Source organism: Chiloscyllium plagiosum, unplaced genomic scaffold (genome assembly GCF_037043375.1).
Source record: "Chiloscyllium plagiosum isolate Xiang-an unplaced genomic scaffold, Cpla_swu_hap1 HiC_scaffold_17, whole genome shotgun sequence".
NCBI classification, from domain to species: domain Eukaryota; kingdom Metazoa; phylum Chordata; class Chondrichthyes; order Orectolobiformes; family Hemiscylliidae; genus Chiloscyllium; species Chiloscyllium plagiosum.
The window spans coordinates 75,795,139-75,813,104 of record NW_028270155.1 but is presented as its reverse complement, the minus strand read 5'-3'; the positions used below and the strand labels follow the sequence as shown (position 1 = coordinate 75,813,104).

The following is a 17,966-nucleotide window of genomic DNA, read 5'->3' as shown; positions in this document are numbered from 1 at the left end:
ATCCCAACTTGCTATTCAGATCAGCCAACTGCCTAGATCTCAGAGATATACCTGCCGAGCTGCTAGGTAACCTGTCCACCTCGGGGTCGGTTATACAATTAAAATCTCCTCCATAATTACGTGACGCACCCCGAGAGCCATCAACTTGGAGACTGCATCTGTTACATATTTAAAAGGATGTGCCGGGGGCAATATACATTCAAAATCCCATACTCCTTTCCATATATTAGAGCTTTAAGTATTATAAACCGTCCAGACTCATCTCTTATCTGGCTTAGCATTTGGAATGGAAGATTCTTCCGGATAAGAATGGCCACTCCTCTACTTTTTGAACTAAAAGATGAAACGAACACCTGACCAAATCCTCCCTGCTGCAGTTTCGAATGCTCCTTATCAGGTAGATGTGTCTCCTGTAAAAGGGCTACATCAACCCTCTCTTTTTTAAGACTTGGTCGTATCTTTTTCCTTTTAATTGGCAAGTCACTCCCCTTGACATTTAGCGAATGACTAGCCATGATTGTTCAAGAAAGTCCAAGACTCCCCCAGGAGGAAGAACCCCACTCAAAAAACATTGAGTAGAGACCGTAAACAATTCACATAAATTTCAAAATAACCTTTAAAACAACTAAATCAAGACAACTAAGAACTACTCCTAAAAAAAAACACAAGGCATAATTAACCAACCTTTATTTCTAAACTAAGACCTCTAGTTCTAGATTCGCTCACAAGACAAAATATTGTTTCAACATCCACCTGTTCAAGTCCCCTCAGGATCAGACATGCTTGAATGAGTCAGTGAGGAACTGCACTTCCATTTAACATTCTGTCTCTTTCATGCTCTTCCAATCACAAATGTTCTTCTCTTGCATTTGCTGCTGATAGGTTAATTTGTGAACAGAGAAGGGGTGAACAGGGAAAGGATGAACAGGGAAGTCTCCACGTTGAGGGAATGAAAAAGAGGAGAGGGAAAGGAGGTGGCTGCAGGGGTTAGATTGGAACCAAAGAGAGTTGGAAAAGAACACTGAAAAAGAGAAAGAACAGTTTTAAACCTGTCATGAAAGGATACTCAACTAACTAGAATAACGGAGGAAATGGAATATAATTTGGGAAAATGTGAAGTTGTTCATTTTGGAAGACAGAACAGAATAGTATTTAAATGGAGAAAAGCTGCAGAAAACTGCAACACAAAGTGACTTGGGGTACTTGTGCATTAAACACATAAAGCGAGCACACAGGTGCAGCAGAGAATCAGGAAGGCTAATGGAATGTAGGCCCTTATTTCATGGGAGCTGGAGTATAAGTGAAGGAAGTCTTACTGCAACAGTGCAAGGTACTAGTGTGATCACATCTGAAGTAATATGAGCAATTTTGGTCCCCTTATTTAAGCAAAGACATCTTTTCATTTGAGGTAGTCATAGAAGCTTCACGACGATGATCCCTGGTATGGAAGGACCGTCTTATGAGCAGAGCCATCCTGGTTGGGACTCTACTCATTAGAATTTAGATGAAGGAGAGTTAATCTCATTGGAAGATATATGATTCTTATGGGGCTTGACAGGATAAATATTTAGAGGATGTTTTCCTTCAGAGAGTCAAGGACCAGAGGGCACAGTCTCAGAATACAGGGACACTGGATTTAAGACTGAGATGAGCAGAGGATTGCGAATCCTTGGCACTCCTTGCATGGAGAGAATTTAGAATTAGAATGCCTACAGTGTGTGGAAGCAGGCTTCAGCTCAACAAGTCCACGTCAACCTTCCGAAGAGTAATCCACCCAGAACCATTCCCCTACATTTACCTCTGACTAATGCACCTAGCCTACATATCCCTGAACACTATGGGCAATTTAGCATGGCTAATTCACCTAACCCGCACATCTTTGGATTGTGGGAGGAAACTGGAGCACCCGGAGGAAACCCACACAGACACGGGGAGAACCTGCAAACTCCACACAGACAGTCACCCGAATCTGAAATTGAACCTGAGTCCCTGGTGCTGTGAGGGATCAGTGCTAACCACTGAGCCATCGAGCCACAGTATGTACAGTCCTTTTGTATATCTATGGCTGAAATAGATAGATTTGTGTTCAGTAAGAGAATCAAGAGTTATGGGGAATATGCAGGAAAGTGGACGAGAAGGAAGTTGGATCAGCCATGAATCGAGGGACTAAAGGGTGTACTCCTCTTCCTATTTCTTATGATCTTATTGTTTTGTATATTGTAGCTTTGGGTTTAATGGAGAGTTAGACATTAATTGAGGATATTGATGCTTTATTCTAATTCTGTTTCTGAATGAGTCCAAATATCCTATAATATAAATATAATATAAACATAGCAAGTATTGTTACTGCATGATTGCATCACCTGCTCATTTATTCTGATTCCAGTACACAAATTAAAAGGCTAATTTAGTTTGATCTTTGCCAAAGTTGAGTTATACGTGAAACACAATGAAGATAACAAATTACAGCAGAATATTAAAGAGAAGGTAAAATGACAGGATTATAGTTAAATTAAATGGTAGTCAGCGACAAAGGGGATAACACATCAGTGGTAGTGAGTTATAGTGAGACTGGCAGATTGCAAGCAATGATGTACTGTGACAGCAATGCATTACGCTATATTTTATGAGAGTAAAAGATCACTGTTTTACAGAACATCTGATCACAAACAGTTAACAGTAACACACAAATGGCAATTAGCATACTAGCAGCGGCATGGTGGCTCAGTGGTTAGCATTGCTGCCTCACAGCGCCAGGGACCTGGGTTCGATTCCAGCCTCGGGCGACTGTCTGTGTGGAGTTTGCACATTCTCCCCATGTCTGTGTGGGTTTCCTCCGGGTGATCCCGTTTCCTCCCACAGTCCAAAGGTGTGCAGGTCAGGTGAATTGGCCATGCTAACTTGCCCATCATGTTAGGTGCATCACTCAGAGGGAAATGGATCTGGGTGAATTACTCTTCGGTGGGGCAGTATGAACATTTTGGGCCAAATGGCCTGTTTCTACACTGTAGAGGAAAGAACCGATTACAGTTGGTGAGTTTCAGAAAACAAGATAGATCACTCACTGGGTTACAGAAAACAGATTGCAGGAAGTGATGAAGTTAGGGATATCATGAGAGAGTCGGCAAAGAAAGAGAGAAGGAAGTGGGGAGCGAGGAGAGGAAAAAGGTTGAAATGGAGAGCGAAGGAAGAAAGGCTAAGTACTGAGATAAGATGAAATAGAAGCCAATTTTGTTTGCTGTTTGGGTAATGTTAGAAATTGAGGCACAGACTGCCATAAAATTGAAGCAAAGAATCAAAGAATCCTACATTGAGGCCTGCAACAATGGCCTAGTAAGCAATCAGGTAACTGCAGAGGTGAAGAACAAGACAGAGAATAAGAAAGGACTTCTACACAAGGCATAGCAGTGACCAGTGGCTCAGAGCGCAGGGATACAAGAATGCTGTCCTCCTCCTTCTAAACAAAATTGTATAAACCTGGGCTTTAGAATGAGAACTTTACTTCTTAAGGACTGACAGGAAATAATAACCTTGTCATTATTAAAGTACTTGCTCAGCAATGAATGTACCAGAAATTCTATGCATCTAACTCTAACAAAGGTAAAAATCATCAAGCAGAAATATGTTAAAAACAAACGCTATGTCCAGAGCATGATTCCACATACTATAGGAAAACTGAAAATGTTTGAAATTTGAAAAAGAAGAAAGAGAATCTTTGGAATACGCAGCAGGTATCAGTAAAGACCAAGATGTCAGCTGCAGCATTTCCTTGACTTCAAACAATGTTCTCAACGAAAGATCCTAATTTGTCATCTCTCAGATGCTGATAGCCACATTGCCAAAATTTGGTATTTTCTGATCAACCTGTTCAGTCATGTTATTATATATCCCTGGAGAAGGTGGGTTCTGAACCAGAGCCTCCTGGCTCAAAGATTAGGACATAACCACTGTGCTACAAAATCCCTTTTATTTTCTGTTTGTATGTCCGTTCAATGTTTCTCTGTTGCGCTGTACAACGACGTTCCTTTTGACCATCAGTAGAGTAATTAATCTGAAATACAACTATTGGGCAATCACAGCTGAGACTGTTACAGAAGTATTGAAAAAGAAATTGGATTTGTTAGTAACCTTGTGCTGGATATTATGAGGACTTTAACAGCTCCAAAAAGCATCTACCGTGCCAGCACACACACAGTTAATGGCCATCAGAAACATCAAAAGCAGGTAGAACATGACAACATAAAGTCATAGAGATGTACAGCACAGAAACAGACCCTTCGGTCCAACCCGTCCATGCCGACCAGATATCCCAACCCAGTCTAGTCCCACCTGCCAGCACCCAGCCCATATCCCTTCAAATCCTTCCTATTCATACACCCATCCAAATGCCTCTTTAAATGTTGCAATTGTACCAGCCTCCACCACAACCTCTGGCAGCTCATTCTATACACGTACCACCCTCTGCGAGAAAACGTTGCCACGTAGGTCTCTTTTATATCTTTCCCCTCTCACCCTAAACCTATGTCCTATAGTTCTGGACTCCCCGGCCCCAGGGAAAAGACTTTGCCTATTTACCCGATCCATGCTCCTCATAATTTTGTAAACCTCTATAAGGTCACCCCTCAGCCTCCGATGCTACAGTCAAAACAGCCCCAGCCTGTTCAGCCTCTCTCTATAGTTCAAATCCTCCAACCCTGGCAACATCCTTGTAAATCTTTTCTGAACCTTTTCAAGTTTCACAACATCTTTCCGATAGGAAGGAGACCAGAATTGCACGCAATATTCCAACAGTGGCCTAACCAATGTCCTGTATAGCCGCAACATGACCTCCCAACTCCTGTACTCAATACTCTGACCAATGAAGGAAAGCATACCAAACGCCTTCTTCATTATCCGATCTACATGCAACTCCACTTTCAAGGAGCTATGAACCTGCACTCCAAGGTCTCTTTGTTCAGCAACACTCCCTTACCATTAAGTGTAGAAGTCATGCTAAGATTTGCTTTCCCAAAATGCAGCACCTCGCATTTATCTGAATTAAGTTCCATCTGCCACTTCTCAGCCCACTGGCCCATCTGGTCAAGATCCTGGTGTAATCTGAGATAACCCTCTTCGCTGTCCACTACACCTCCAATTTTGGTGTCATCTGCAAACTTACTAACTGTACCTCTTTGCTCACATCCAAATCATTTATATAAATGACAAAAAGTAGAGGACCCAGCACCAATCCTTGTGGCACTCCACTGGTCACAGGCCTCCAGTCTGAAAAACAACCCTCCACCACCACCCTCTGTCTCTACCTTTGAGCCAGTTCTGTATCCAAATGACTAGTTCTCCCTGTATTCCGTGAGATCTAACCTTGCTAATGAGTCTCCCATTAGGAACCTTGTCGAAATCTACCGGAAAACATTACACAGAGTAAATATTGTAGGAACGTGTCATTTGATCATGATTTTCAATGAAATTTTAAAGCTATATTTCAATAATAATTTTGCAATCTTACTCAATATATTTCGGAACATAGGAACAGTGGTAGGCCATTCAGCCCCTCAAGGCAGAAGTGGGTACTGCAGATGCTGGAAATTAGAGTCAGCATTAGAGTGGTGCTAGAAAAGCACAACAGGTCAGGCATCATTTGAGGAGCGGGAAAATCAATGTTTCTGTCTTGAATGCTGTCTGACCTGCTGTGTTTTTTCCAGCACCACTCTAATCTTGACTCAATCAGCCCCTCAAGCCGATTCTACTATTCAATAAGATCATGATGTAACTCCAAATGCCTGCCTTGGGCCCACATCCCTTGATACCCTTGGCTTAATAAAAATGGGTCAACTTCGGACTTAAATTTAACAATTGAAGTAGCATCAATCACCTTTTGAGAAGGCTTCCACTAATCTTTCCGCATGGAAGTGCTTCATAACATCGCTCCTGAAGGGCATGGCCCTAATTCTTAGAACATGTCCCTGGTTCTAGAATCTTCAACCAGTAAAAATAATTTATTTTTATCTACTCAGATGGGCAGTACAGTAGCTCAATGGTTCGCACTGCTGCCTCACAGCACTAGGGACCAGAGTTTGAATCCAACCTCAGGACTTCCGCCGGGTGCTCCAGTTTACTCCCACAGTCCAAATATATGCAGGTTAGGTGTCTCAGTCTTGCCAAATTGTTTGTAGTGTCCAGGGATTTGCAGGCTAGGTGGATTAGCCATAGTAAATGTGGGGTAGGAGCCTAGGCCTGGATGGGATCCTCTTTGAACAGTTGGTGCAGACTCGATGGGATGAATGGGCTCTTTCCGCACTATAGGGAGGAATTCTATGATTCTGTCATTCCCTGTTAATATCATAGAACATAACAACGCAGTACAAGCCCTTCGGCCCTTGATATTGCACCGACCTGTGAAATCAATTTGAAGCCCATCTAATCTATTCCATTTTCATCCATATGTTTATCCATCGATTATTCAAATTCCCTTAAAGTTGGTGAGTCTACTACTGTTGCAGGCAGGGTGTCCAAAGCCCCTACTACTCTGAGTAAAGAAATGACCTCTAACATCGGTCCTATATCTATCACCCCTCAATTTAAAGCTATGCCCCCTCGTGCTCGCCATCACCATCCAAGGAAAAAGGCTCTCACTGTCCACCCTAGCTAATCTTTTGATTATCTTCTACATCTCAATTAAGTCACCCCTCAACCTTCTTCTCTCTGACAAAAACAGCCTCAAATCACTCAGCCTTTCCTGATAGGACCTTCCTTCCATACCAGGCAACTTCCTGGTAAATCTCCTCTGAACCCTTTCCAATGCTTCCAGATCCTTCCTATAATGCAGTGACCAGAACTGTGCACAATACTCCAAGTGCGGCTGCACCAGAGTTTTGTACAGCTGCAACATAACATCATGGCTCCGAAACTCAATCCTTTTCCCAATAAAAGGTAACATACCGTATGCCTTCTTAACAACCCTATCAATCTATGCACGTGGACACCAAGATCTCTGTTCATTTGCACTGAAGAATCTTACCATTAGCTCAGTATTCGTTATTCCTGTTGTTCCTTCACATTTTACCGCATTAAACTCCATTTCCCACCTCTCAGCCCAGCTCTGCACCTTACCTATGTCCCTCTGTAACCTGCAACATCCTTCAGCACTATCAACAACTCTACCAACCTTCGTATCATCGGCAATTTTACTAAGCCATCCTTCTATGTCCTCATCTAGGTCATTTATAAAAATGACAAACAGCAGTGGACACAAAACAGATCCTGATTAGAGTGGTGCTGGAAATGCACAGCAAGTCAGGCAGCATCCAATGAGCAGGAGAATCAACATTTCAGGCAGGAGCCCTTCATCAGGAATGAGGCTGGAAGCCTCTGGGGTGGAGAGATAAATGGGAGGGATGGGACTGGGGAGAAAGTACCTGGGAGTGCCAGAGGTGGATGGAGGAAGGGGTAAAGGTGTTAGGTCGGAGAGGAAGGTGGAACGGATAGGTGGGAAAGAAGATTGACAGGTGAAACAAGTCATGTGGATGGTGCTAAGCTGGAAGTTTGGAACTGGGGTAAGTGGGGGGAGGGGGGGGGGTGGAGATGAGGAAACTGGTGAAGTCCACATTGATGCCCTGGAGTTGAATGGCTACAAGGCGGAAGATAAGGCATTCTTCCTCCAGGCGTTGGGTGGTGAGGGAGTGGTGGTGGAGGAGACCCAGGACCTGCATGTCTTTGGCAGAGTGGGAGGGGGAGTTGAAATGATCGGCCACGGGGGGGGTGGGGTTGATTGGTGCGGGTGTCACTGAGATGTTCCCTGAAGCGCTCTGCTTCAATATAAAGGAGATGGCATCGGGAGCAACAGATGCAATAAATGACATTTGTGGAAGTGCACGTGAAACTTTGAAGGATGTGGAAGGCTCCTTTGGGGCCTTGGTTGGGGGTAAGGGGGAAGTTGTGTCCTTTGGTGCCGTGGATGAATGTAAGGGGGGAGGTGTGGATCCTTGCAGTACATCACTAGTAACTGAACTCCAGGATGAACATTTCCCATCAACCACCACCCTCTGTCTCTTTCAGCTAGACAATTTCTGATTCAAACCGCTAAATCACCTTCAATCCCATGTCTCCGTATTTTGCGCAATAGCCTACCGTGGGAAACCTTATCAAACCTTTTCCCGAAGACATCAACTAGATCACTCCTGAACCTTCTAAATTCCAGAGAATAAAGACCTAATTTGTCTAATCTCACTTCATAACTTATTTGTAAACCTGCATTGTACTCTATCTAGAGCTAAAACATCCTTTCTAAGTTCAAGTATCCAGATCTGCTCACAGTACGCTAAGTGTAGTCTAACTAGATTTTTGTATAACTGCAGCGTATTGTCTGCATTCCTTTATTTCTGTCCTTCAGATATGAAGCCCAGCATTCCATTAGCCTTCTTGCCTATTTTCTGCACCTGTTCACGGCATTTTAAAGAGCTATACACCTATGCCCCTAAATTTTGTTCGATATACACTATTTTTAATTTGGTATCTTCTAAAAAAAAGATCTATAATTTTTTGGTCCAAATTGGATAACCTCACACTTGTTTATATTAAAATCCATCTGCCACAACCTTGCCCATTCACCTAATCTATCAATATCCTGTTGTAACTTCATGTTGTTGTCAACACTGTCTGCAATGTTGACCAGTTTGATATCACTGCCAAATTTGGATGTTTTACTTTTTAATGCCATTATCCAAGTTGTGAAAGAATATTGTAAATAAGTGAGGCCCCAACAAAGATCCCTGCAGGATGCCACTAGTCACATCCTGCCAGTTTGATTACTCTGTTTCCTGTGTTATAACATGGGGTAATCCCTTCGGCTAATGTAAACCAGACACAGAAATGCTCACCTCGCGCCGTAATCTGTTAAATTTCAAGTGGCAAAGAACTATCTCAAATATCACTATTTAAAGAAAAAAATTACCAATTTTATTCTTTAAGTCCAAAAGAGAACATTAAACAACAACTATTTACAACTCCTTTCTCTTAAACCCGATGTTTACCTCCCACTCTACAATACTGGTCCAATAAATTCCCTCTTAAATTTATGGCAAATCAATTTTCAAAATCAGTTGTTGTCTTCGGATGTTGAACTTCCTCTGTAGATTCCTCTCGGTCGACTTCAGTCTTCTGCTGCCCAACTTTCTTATGGACAGGTACCTTTCAGAGAGCTATTCTGCTGGCAGTTTGTTGGTGCTTGGCTGCTCTTTGCTGTTCTCCCCAACTGTTCAAAATACCCGATTTTATATACACCAAAACATTAGACCGTCTCATTGGTTTAATGTCATCAAAACATTAAATTTCAAGTTAGATTGGATTTTGGTATCTTGGGCCATAATCTAAACTAATTGGCCAAATTTTAATTTGTTGTGTACCATAGTAATGCAGCTTCAGCTATTAATTTCACAATCAAATATTACATTTTTAAGTTGTTCAGCATACTCTGTGCCTCTCTAGATCTGTGCCAGCTTCCACTCTCTTCAAGGTGCAGTACACACCTACACCTTCATAACAACGTCACTCAACTGATTTCCTATCCATTTGCTCTGAATTCCACGGGTTTCCACCTTAACTAATAGTCTCTTGTGTGGGACTTTATGAAAAGCCTTCTAGAAGTCCACATAAACAACATATGTCCACCACATTCATACCTCTTCAAAAAATTCAATGAGGTTTGTCAGGCATGATCTACCCTTCATGAATCCATGCTGCAATTTGCTGGTTTCCCTCTAATATCCTTCTTAAAGAGCAGAGTGACACAAGAAACTTTCCAATCCAGAGATTCAACTCTTGAACCCAGATTCACCACGACACTAACACATAGTGGCCTGAGAAAAGTGTTCTATTGCTATTACTTTATTAAATAGAAAGTTATCTTCATTGCAAAGTTGTGTGTCTGAAACTTTTTATTTGATAACCAAAGTGTGGGAAAATAGTTGCTTCTGTGCAAATCCTGGTCCTCTTTCAAATTTCGGTACCTTCTAACGCAATGGAGTGGTTGCATAACTAAATGCATGACTGACATGACGGCCAGCCCAGGAACAGTCTATTTTACACCTAGTAATGTGTAATGCGGTAGGATAAAGAAGAGATTTCATAGTTAAGGATCCTCCAGTAGAGTAGTGATCACAATAATGGTAAGCTTCCAATTGAGGGAAAACAACTTGGGTCTCAAATTCGTGATTCCAACTTAATTAGGGACAATTCTACGTGAAGAGAATTTGTCAAAAGCAGGCCAGCAAAATAGACTAAGAGGAAGGTTAGTAAATGAGGAGTGGCAAACATTTAAGCAAATATTTCGTAACACTCAGGAAACATTTATTATGGTCAAAAAAAGGAACTCGATGAGAAGGATGGACCTTCTGTGGTTAACAGAGGTCATTCAAGAAGAGTTTTCAATCAGAAGATAAGACATACAAAGCAGCAAAACCTAGAAGTAGGCTCGAAGATTGGGATTCTTTTACAAACCAACAGAGGATGACCAGAAAAACTAACTAATAGGAAAAAAAATGATAATTAAATTAACAAGGTGCTTCTACAGGTATATAAGATGAGAGTAGTTAAGGTGTGTGGGACCCTTGGAGAACACAAGTGGGAAATCAATAATGGGGAGCAAGGAAATGGCAAATAACTTAAACTAATGCTTTGCATCAGCCTTCAAAGTGGAGGACACTATAAACATTTCAAAGATAACAGAGAAACCCTAAGGTGCTAATGGAAGGAAATACCTTTTAACAGTCTTTATTATGGGGGACAAAGTATTTGTAAAAATAATAGGACTGAAGGCAGAAAAGTCTGCCTGATGTCCTGCATATAAAGGTTTCAAGCCACAAGGATCAGTCCTAGGGCCTCAATTATTTAATATCGATATTAATAAATTGGAGGAGGGTAGAAGATGTGATGTATCCAAATTCGCTAGCAATATAAAAATAAGTGGGCAGACATGGTTTAAGGAATCTGCACGGGGATGTAGATAGGTTGAGTGGGTGGGAAAAACTTGGCAGATGAGGTTTAATGTAGGAAAGTGTTAGGTCATACACTTCAATCGGAAAAATCAAATGACAGACTATTATTCAATTAAAGAGTTTCCAACAAAGTGCAGTGCAGAGGGATGTGAGTGTTCTTGTGCATGAAATGCTAGCATTCAGATGCAGCAATTAATGAAGAAGACAAACAGAATTTTGGTCTTTATTTGGAGTTTAAAAAATAGGGAAATTTTGTTATAATTGTAGGGGTGTTGGTGAGACTACAGCGAGTGGACTGAGTACAGTCTTGGTCCCCAAATTTATGAAAGGATACACTGGCATTAGAGTCAGTTCAAAAGGGATTCACGAGTCTGATTCTTGAGATGCAGGCTTGACTTATCAAGAATGGTTAAGCACGTTATAGATTATTCAATAGATTAGGAGAATGAGGGGCGATATTTTGAAAGTTACAAGATTCTAAGGGGGCTGACAGGGTAGATGGTGAGATTATTTCCTCCAGCAGAGGAATCTCAAACCAGGGAGCATAGTTGCAGAATAAGGGGACACTCATTTAAGACAGAGATGCAAAGGAATTTCTTCTCCAAGAGGGCAGTGCATGTTTGGAATTCTCCACACCAGGGAGTTGTGGAGGCCTGATCACTGTAAACATTGAGGAGGAGGTACATAGAGTTTTGAAATTTCGAGAAGTTGAGGGTTGTCAGGAGCTGACACAACAGTGGAGTTGAGGCCTGAGGCAGATGAGCCATGTAGACTGGTGGGAGAAGCTTCACAATCTGAATGGCCCATTCCTGTTCCAATTCTTATGTTCACTGAATGTCTTTTTGATTCAGAGTATTGATCATAGATTCATATACTTCAGAAGACTATTCAGCCCATCATTTTGTGTTGATTCTTGGAAAGACTTATCATAGGCCTATCTTCTTCTATTCTTTCATGAGATGTGGGCACTTCTGACAAGGCCAGCAGTTATTAGTCCTGAAAACCTTGAGCGAGTGGTGGGGAGCTACTTTCTCAAATGGTTGCAGTCCATGTGGTGTAAGAACACCACAATACTGTTAGTAAGTGAATTCCAGGATTTTCGTCCAGTGATATTGGAGTAACCGTGATATAGTTTCAAGTCAGGATGGTGTGTGATTTGGAGGAGAACCTACATATCTTTCTCTATAGTCCTGCATTTTCTTTTTATTTTAAAAATTTTTCCTGAAAGCACTAATTGGATCTATATCCAGCATACCTTTAGGACCAGTTTATGACAACTCACAATAAAAATTATTTCCATTAATTTCCCTCCAGTTCTTATGCTAATTATCTGTAGAGTGCTTTCTCTAGTTACTGACATTTCTGGAAACAATATCACTTTATTTTATCCATTCAAACCAATTTATGGGCGGCACGGTGGCACAGTGGTTAGCACTGCTGCCTCACAGCGCCAGAGACCCGGGTTCAATTCCCGCCTCAGGCGACTGACTGTGTGGAGTTTGCACGTTCTGCCCGTGTCTGCGTGGGTTTCCTCCGGGTGCTCCGGTTTCCTCCCACAGTCCAAAGATGTGCAGGGTCAGGTGAATTGGCCATGCTAAATTGCCCGTAGTGTTAGGTAAGGGGTAAATGTAGGGGTATGGGTGGGTTGCGCTTCGGCGGGTCGGTGTGGACTTGTTGGGCCGAAGGGCCTGTTTCCACATTGTAATGTAATCTAATCTAATCTAATCTAAACCAGTTATAATTTTGAACATTTCTGTTAAACCTCCCTCAACCCCTTCTGCACTGGTGAAAACAACAAGATTCTCCTGTCTTCCCACACAACTAAAGTCCCTCATTCTTAAAATGCAGTGTCCAAAATTGAGCACAGTACTCCAGCTGAGGCCTAACCAGTGAGTTATAAAGGTACGGTATAATTTCTTTACTTCTGCTGTATGGCCTATATAAGATCTTGGATCCTGTATGCGTTTATTTTCAGCAATCTTAGCATTTTGACCTGCAAGCTACAATTGAATTTATATTAGAGTTCCATGGGAGGAAAAAAGTAACAATTCAATACTTTACAACATTATAGGAGAGATCTGCAGTCTTTTTCTATAAAATTACTTTAAATTTGCACTGATTTATTGAGCTCTCCAATTGTCTTAGTGGATGAATACACCAAGTGCTGTAGCAATGATCAACAAACAGCCACAGGTTTAATGCTATCTCTCTGATCTCTGCCAGTACATGGCATTTAATCACAGCAAGTGGGTGAATAAAAGACTGCCAGTACTTGTTGGATAAGTTCAACGTAATACTTATTCAGCTGAGACATCAGAAGTAAAGCTGTAGCCCAGCAAGTGTCAGCATCCTCACAAGAGGAAGAAGGAAAAGAAAGATTATGTAAATTTAGAGCAGCAGATACAGAGGAAGGTGTTAGATAGCAATATCACGGGGGACAGGATTAAGCTATTGAACATTTACCAAAGAAATGTGAATTCAAATGCTTGCCTTACTCCAAACCAACCTGGCTTTCTAACCTGTTTTCTTAATTGTAAATCCAGTACTTTTGCTCGATATACAAGTGGAAAACATTGGCAAAGTCGTATGCTGCTATCGCACAGTACATGGCTATGCCAATGTGACTGATCCTGTCCGTACACCAATACAGTTGCTGTATAGTGAGAATCTACAGAGCAACAGAACAAATTTTCATTCAACTTCAGTACACTTAAATTTGCCATTTATAGAAAAAACTCACAAGAGGAAATTGACTTTTTCCAAATAAGGCAATGTATACTTCTGTATTCAGTTCTCCAAGTTGTTGCGGCTCCACTACTAAAGGGATCTCCACAATGGAACAGGCCTCAATAATTCCATAAGGCTCAGGACTGGAATAAAGTATGCCTTGTTGATTGTCCAAACCCTGAGAGAAGCAGCAAAAACAAGAAAAGTTAGAGTTAAACATATATACCAATACCACCCAATAAATTAATGAGGAGTGATGAGAGACACAGGATGTACTTGTAAGGCTACCTCAGCAGCATCCCAAAACCTGTAGTCCCCACCTCATAATGGCAACAAGTGCATGGGAATGCCAAGGTCTGCACAAAGCACAGGCACCTTAATTTAGGCTTGTATACTTGCAGTTCTTTCACTGTCTCTGGTCAAAATCCAAGAACATTCTCCCTAACAGCACTTCACATGAACGCCTGCATCTCATGAATGTATTTCTTTTTAAAAGCATGCCACAAGGCTAAACAGCATCTCACACTCTGGAGGAGAATAAACTGTAAATAAAAACAGTAACACTTGGAAATAAATGCATACATTGGTCTTGAGCTCAATTTTGAAGTACAGTATACAGGACAACTTGGAACAATTGCATCATTCATTGAAAGTTCTATTGGCTTTTCCTTCTGGGACTGAATGAATCTACTCTCTATTAAACTTTTGTTCAGCCTGTTGAAGATTCTCAGTGCCGAGTATGAAAAACATTCAGATACTATGCAGGTACTCCTAAGAGTGGTCTTTCCAAGTAAGACTATCAATTCTCACCACTTTTATGCGTGCTTTGTTGTAAGAATTGGATTGAGTTTGTCCAAAACAATTCTGTACAGTTAGCTCATTCAGGAGAATTTCATTCCATTAGTCTGATTTTAATTTGTAAGTCGAGGTTCCAAAATCAAAAGGCCCAATGTACAACCTTATCCTTGTGGGACCCATATGTATAAACATAAAGTTGTTCTAAAACAATTTCTGAAACAGGTAAATTGTTTCATTTTCAAACATAACCTTGTATACAAACTACAAAACTATTATTGTTGTAATCAGGGATAATGTAGTCAGGAGAATAGACAGTGTTCTCTGTGGATAGAATCAAGCGTCCCAAAGGCTGTGTTGCTTGCCTGGTGCCCGGATTCAGGATATCTCATTTGGGCTGCAGAGAAACCTGGAGTGGGGAGGAAGATCCAGTTACCGTGGACCACATAGGTACTAAAGATACAGGTAGAAAGAGGAAAGAGGGTCTGCTGAGGGACTAGGGCTAAATTGACAAGCTGAATCAGAAAGGTATTATGACCGGATTACTATCCAAACCATGAGCTAATTGGCACAGGGTCAACAAGATTAAAAAGGTAAGCACATGGCTCAAAGATTGGTGTGGGAGAAATGAATCTGAATCCATGAGACATTGGCACAGTAATGGGGAAGGAGGGAGCTGTTTCAATGGAACAGGCTCCACCTGAATCATGCTGGGACAGAATCCTGGTGAATTACATAACTGTGGATAAAGCTTTAAACCAAACAGAGGGGGAATGGATTCAGGGAAAATTATAGAGAAAGGGAAAGGTGTAGAGGGCTCAGAAGAGATTATTAAAGTTTCCAGAACACGTAATCGGACAGAGAGTATGGAAAAGTCAGGAGTCTAACTTCAGGCACAGCAGTTAAGGGGACAATCAATGCAAGACTGAAGGTATTGTACGTAATATTCAAAAAACGGTGAATGATCTTGTATTGGAGTTTGAAATTTATGGACACAATGTTGTGGGAATCACAGAACTGTGGTTGCATGGGAATTAGAGCTGGGAACTAAATATCCAAGGATGCATGTCCTATCGAAAACACAGGAAGATGGGTGGGGGTGTGGAGTTATTCACTTTGCTAGGAAGAATAGAGGTGTAAACTATATTCTAAATGGGGAAAGGCTGAAGCACAAAGGGACTTAAGAGTCCTCACTCAGAATTCTCTTAAGATTAACATGCAGGCTCAGTTGGCAGTTAGGAAGGCAAATACAATGCTACCATTCATTTCAAAAGGGCCAGAATATAAGAGCAGAAATGTACTGCTGAGGCTGTATAATGTTTGGTCAGACTGCATTTGGAATAATATGAGCAGTTTTGGGTCCTGTTCCTCAGGAAGGATGCACTGGCCTCGGGGTGGGGTGGATTCCAGAGGAGGTTTACAAGAATGATCCTGGGGATGAAGAGCTTGCCATGAGAAGTGATTGAGAACTCTAGGACTGTACTCAACAGAGTTTAATTTATAGAATACTGGGAGGCTTGGATATAGTGGTCGGAGAGAAGATGTTTCCACTAATATAAGAGATGAGGACTCATGTGAACAGCCTCAGTGTGAAGGGATGATCCTTCAGAACGGAGATAAGCGGGAAATTCTTCAGCCAGATGGTGCTGAATCTGTAGAACTCATTGCTAAAGAAAGTTGTGGAGGCCAAGCCATTGAGTGTATATAAGATAGAGATACATGGGTTCTTGATTAGTAAGGGGACCAAGAATTACAGGGAGAACCCAAGAGAATGGAGTTGAAAAACATATCAGCCATGATCGAATGATGGAGCAGACCCAATGGTCCACATGCCTTAACTCTGCTCCGATAGATTATGATCTTAGTTTGCTAGAGAAGACCTAAAACAGAAAGCTTGTGCAAATGATCTTACTGTACATCAAAATAAAGATAGGTTCTGGCTCACAGAAAAGACCCATCCCCATAACATCTCTACTGCAGCAGACTATTAAGCACAAAGGATTCACAAATTTGTTGAAAACACCAGTGTCCAAAATCCAAGAGTTTAATTTTCAACCTGCTCAATGCATTTGGTGAGGATTAATTTTACAGAATTCTACTTAGCTTTACAAAAAATCATTAGTATTTTATCATCAGAGCCACTTTAAAGCAGATATGCCTGGGACTACTCAGTGGCATCTCTGCCGCAGTGTGCACAACTGGGAGCTTATTACTGGCAACTTATTACACACAGTTCATTACTGGCAGCTTTGGGGATGTGCATTAATTTTCATATATAGTTTTTAAGTTGAATATGCATCCCTGAATAAATGAAACATTGATTTGTGAGGACAAAACAAAAATCACAGCAATATTTTAAGCATGAATTCAACTGTGGGAATAAATGGGCAGTGACACTTTAGAAAAATGATAATGCTGAGGATGAATCTGCATTTCAGACAGTCACAAACAGCAAACTCCAAATCATACTGCCTCACATTAACTGCAAATCATACTCTCATGTTTATGTGATATTTAAATAAATGAATTGATGTCAGCGCTGCTCGACGTTTGCCCATCTAAGTCCTTGAACCAGACTGGCTTTAGCTTCAAACTCTGATTATTTTTTATGAACAAAATTCCTTTAGCTTCTATTCTTAGTTTAGAACTATTGATTGGTAGGAAAGCAATCAACAGCTAGAGCAGAGACTGCTCATGCATACTTAGATACCAATCTGAAAACTTAATCAGAGTGGTTCGTCTTTCTGGTTTCGATTACAGTTTTTTATTATTCGTGCTGCTTGTCAAATTTTGCAATTTTTTTTCTTTCAGAAATATCAGCATTAGGTGTAATTTATGAAATCCTTTCTTCAATGAGTAGTACTTTCATTTTCATTTTTTTGATGGAAAATGCAGCATCTCAATTCCGTGCACCATTCCCTAGCTAATAGGTCACCCATCTTACACATGTCTGCCAGTTTAATTTCTCAGCTAGTTACTTAATGGGGCCTGAAATCTGGCTTGGTGACTTAAACCTGCCAAAACCGGATCCTTGTCAAGGCCCATGCACTTCAGTGAGACTGGGAACTCATACAGAACTACTCAAACTCCACCATACTACCTACTGTTTAATATTCAGGAGCACACTCTGAATATCTGCACTCCCAGCCCAAATCAAATTGCCCTCATACTATGCATCATTAACTTTGCAATTTTCTCCATTAAAGTTAAATTCCTTTCCGTTCCTCAGAAATTACAGTCATAACCCTCAATCTCCCATTGTTTAAAAACTTCTCGTGATGTTGCAAAGTCATTAGAAACTGGATGCAAAATATATTTGATGGATTCTGGAAGCTTCTGGATGCAGGGAACAAGGGCAATGGAGGTACTTAATTATATGAAATATACAACATCGTTTGCTGCCAGCAAGATTCCAATTTGATTCACTCCACATGATATCAGTGTGGAGGCAATGAA

The 17,966-nt window shown here is 41.1% G+C and overlaps 1 protein-coding gene across 1 annotated transcript in view; it reads right to left on the bottom strand.

Annotated features, from left to right (window-relative positions):
* The window catches only part of hydin (HYDIN axonemal central pair apparatus protein), a 905,740-nt gene that overhangs the window by 482,687 nt on the left and 405,087 nt on the right, over window positions 1–17,966 (bottom strand). Inside the window, exon 17 of the mRNA XM_043707374.2 lies at window positions 13,729–13,893. Coding sequence (XP_043563309.2) covers window positions 13,729–13,893 — 165 coding nt within the window. The remainder of the gene's footprint in view (window positions 1–13,728; window positions 13,894–17,966) is intronic.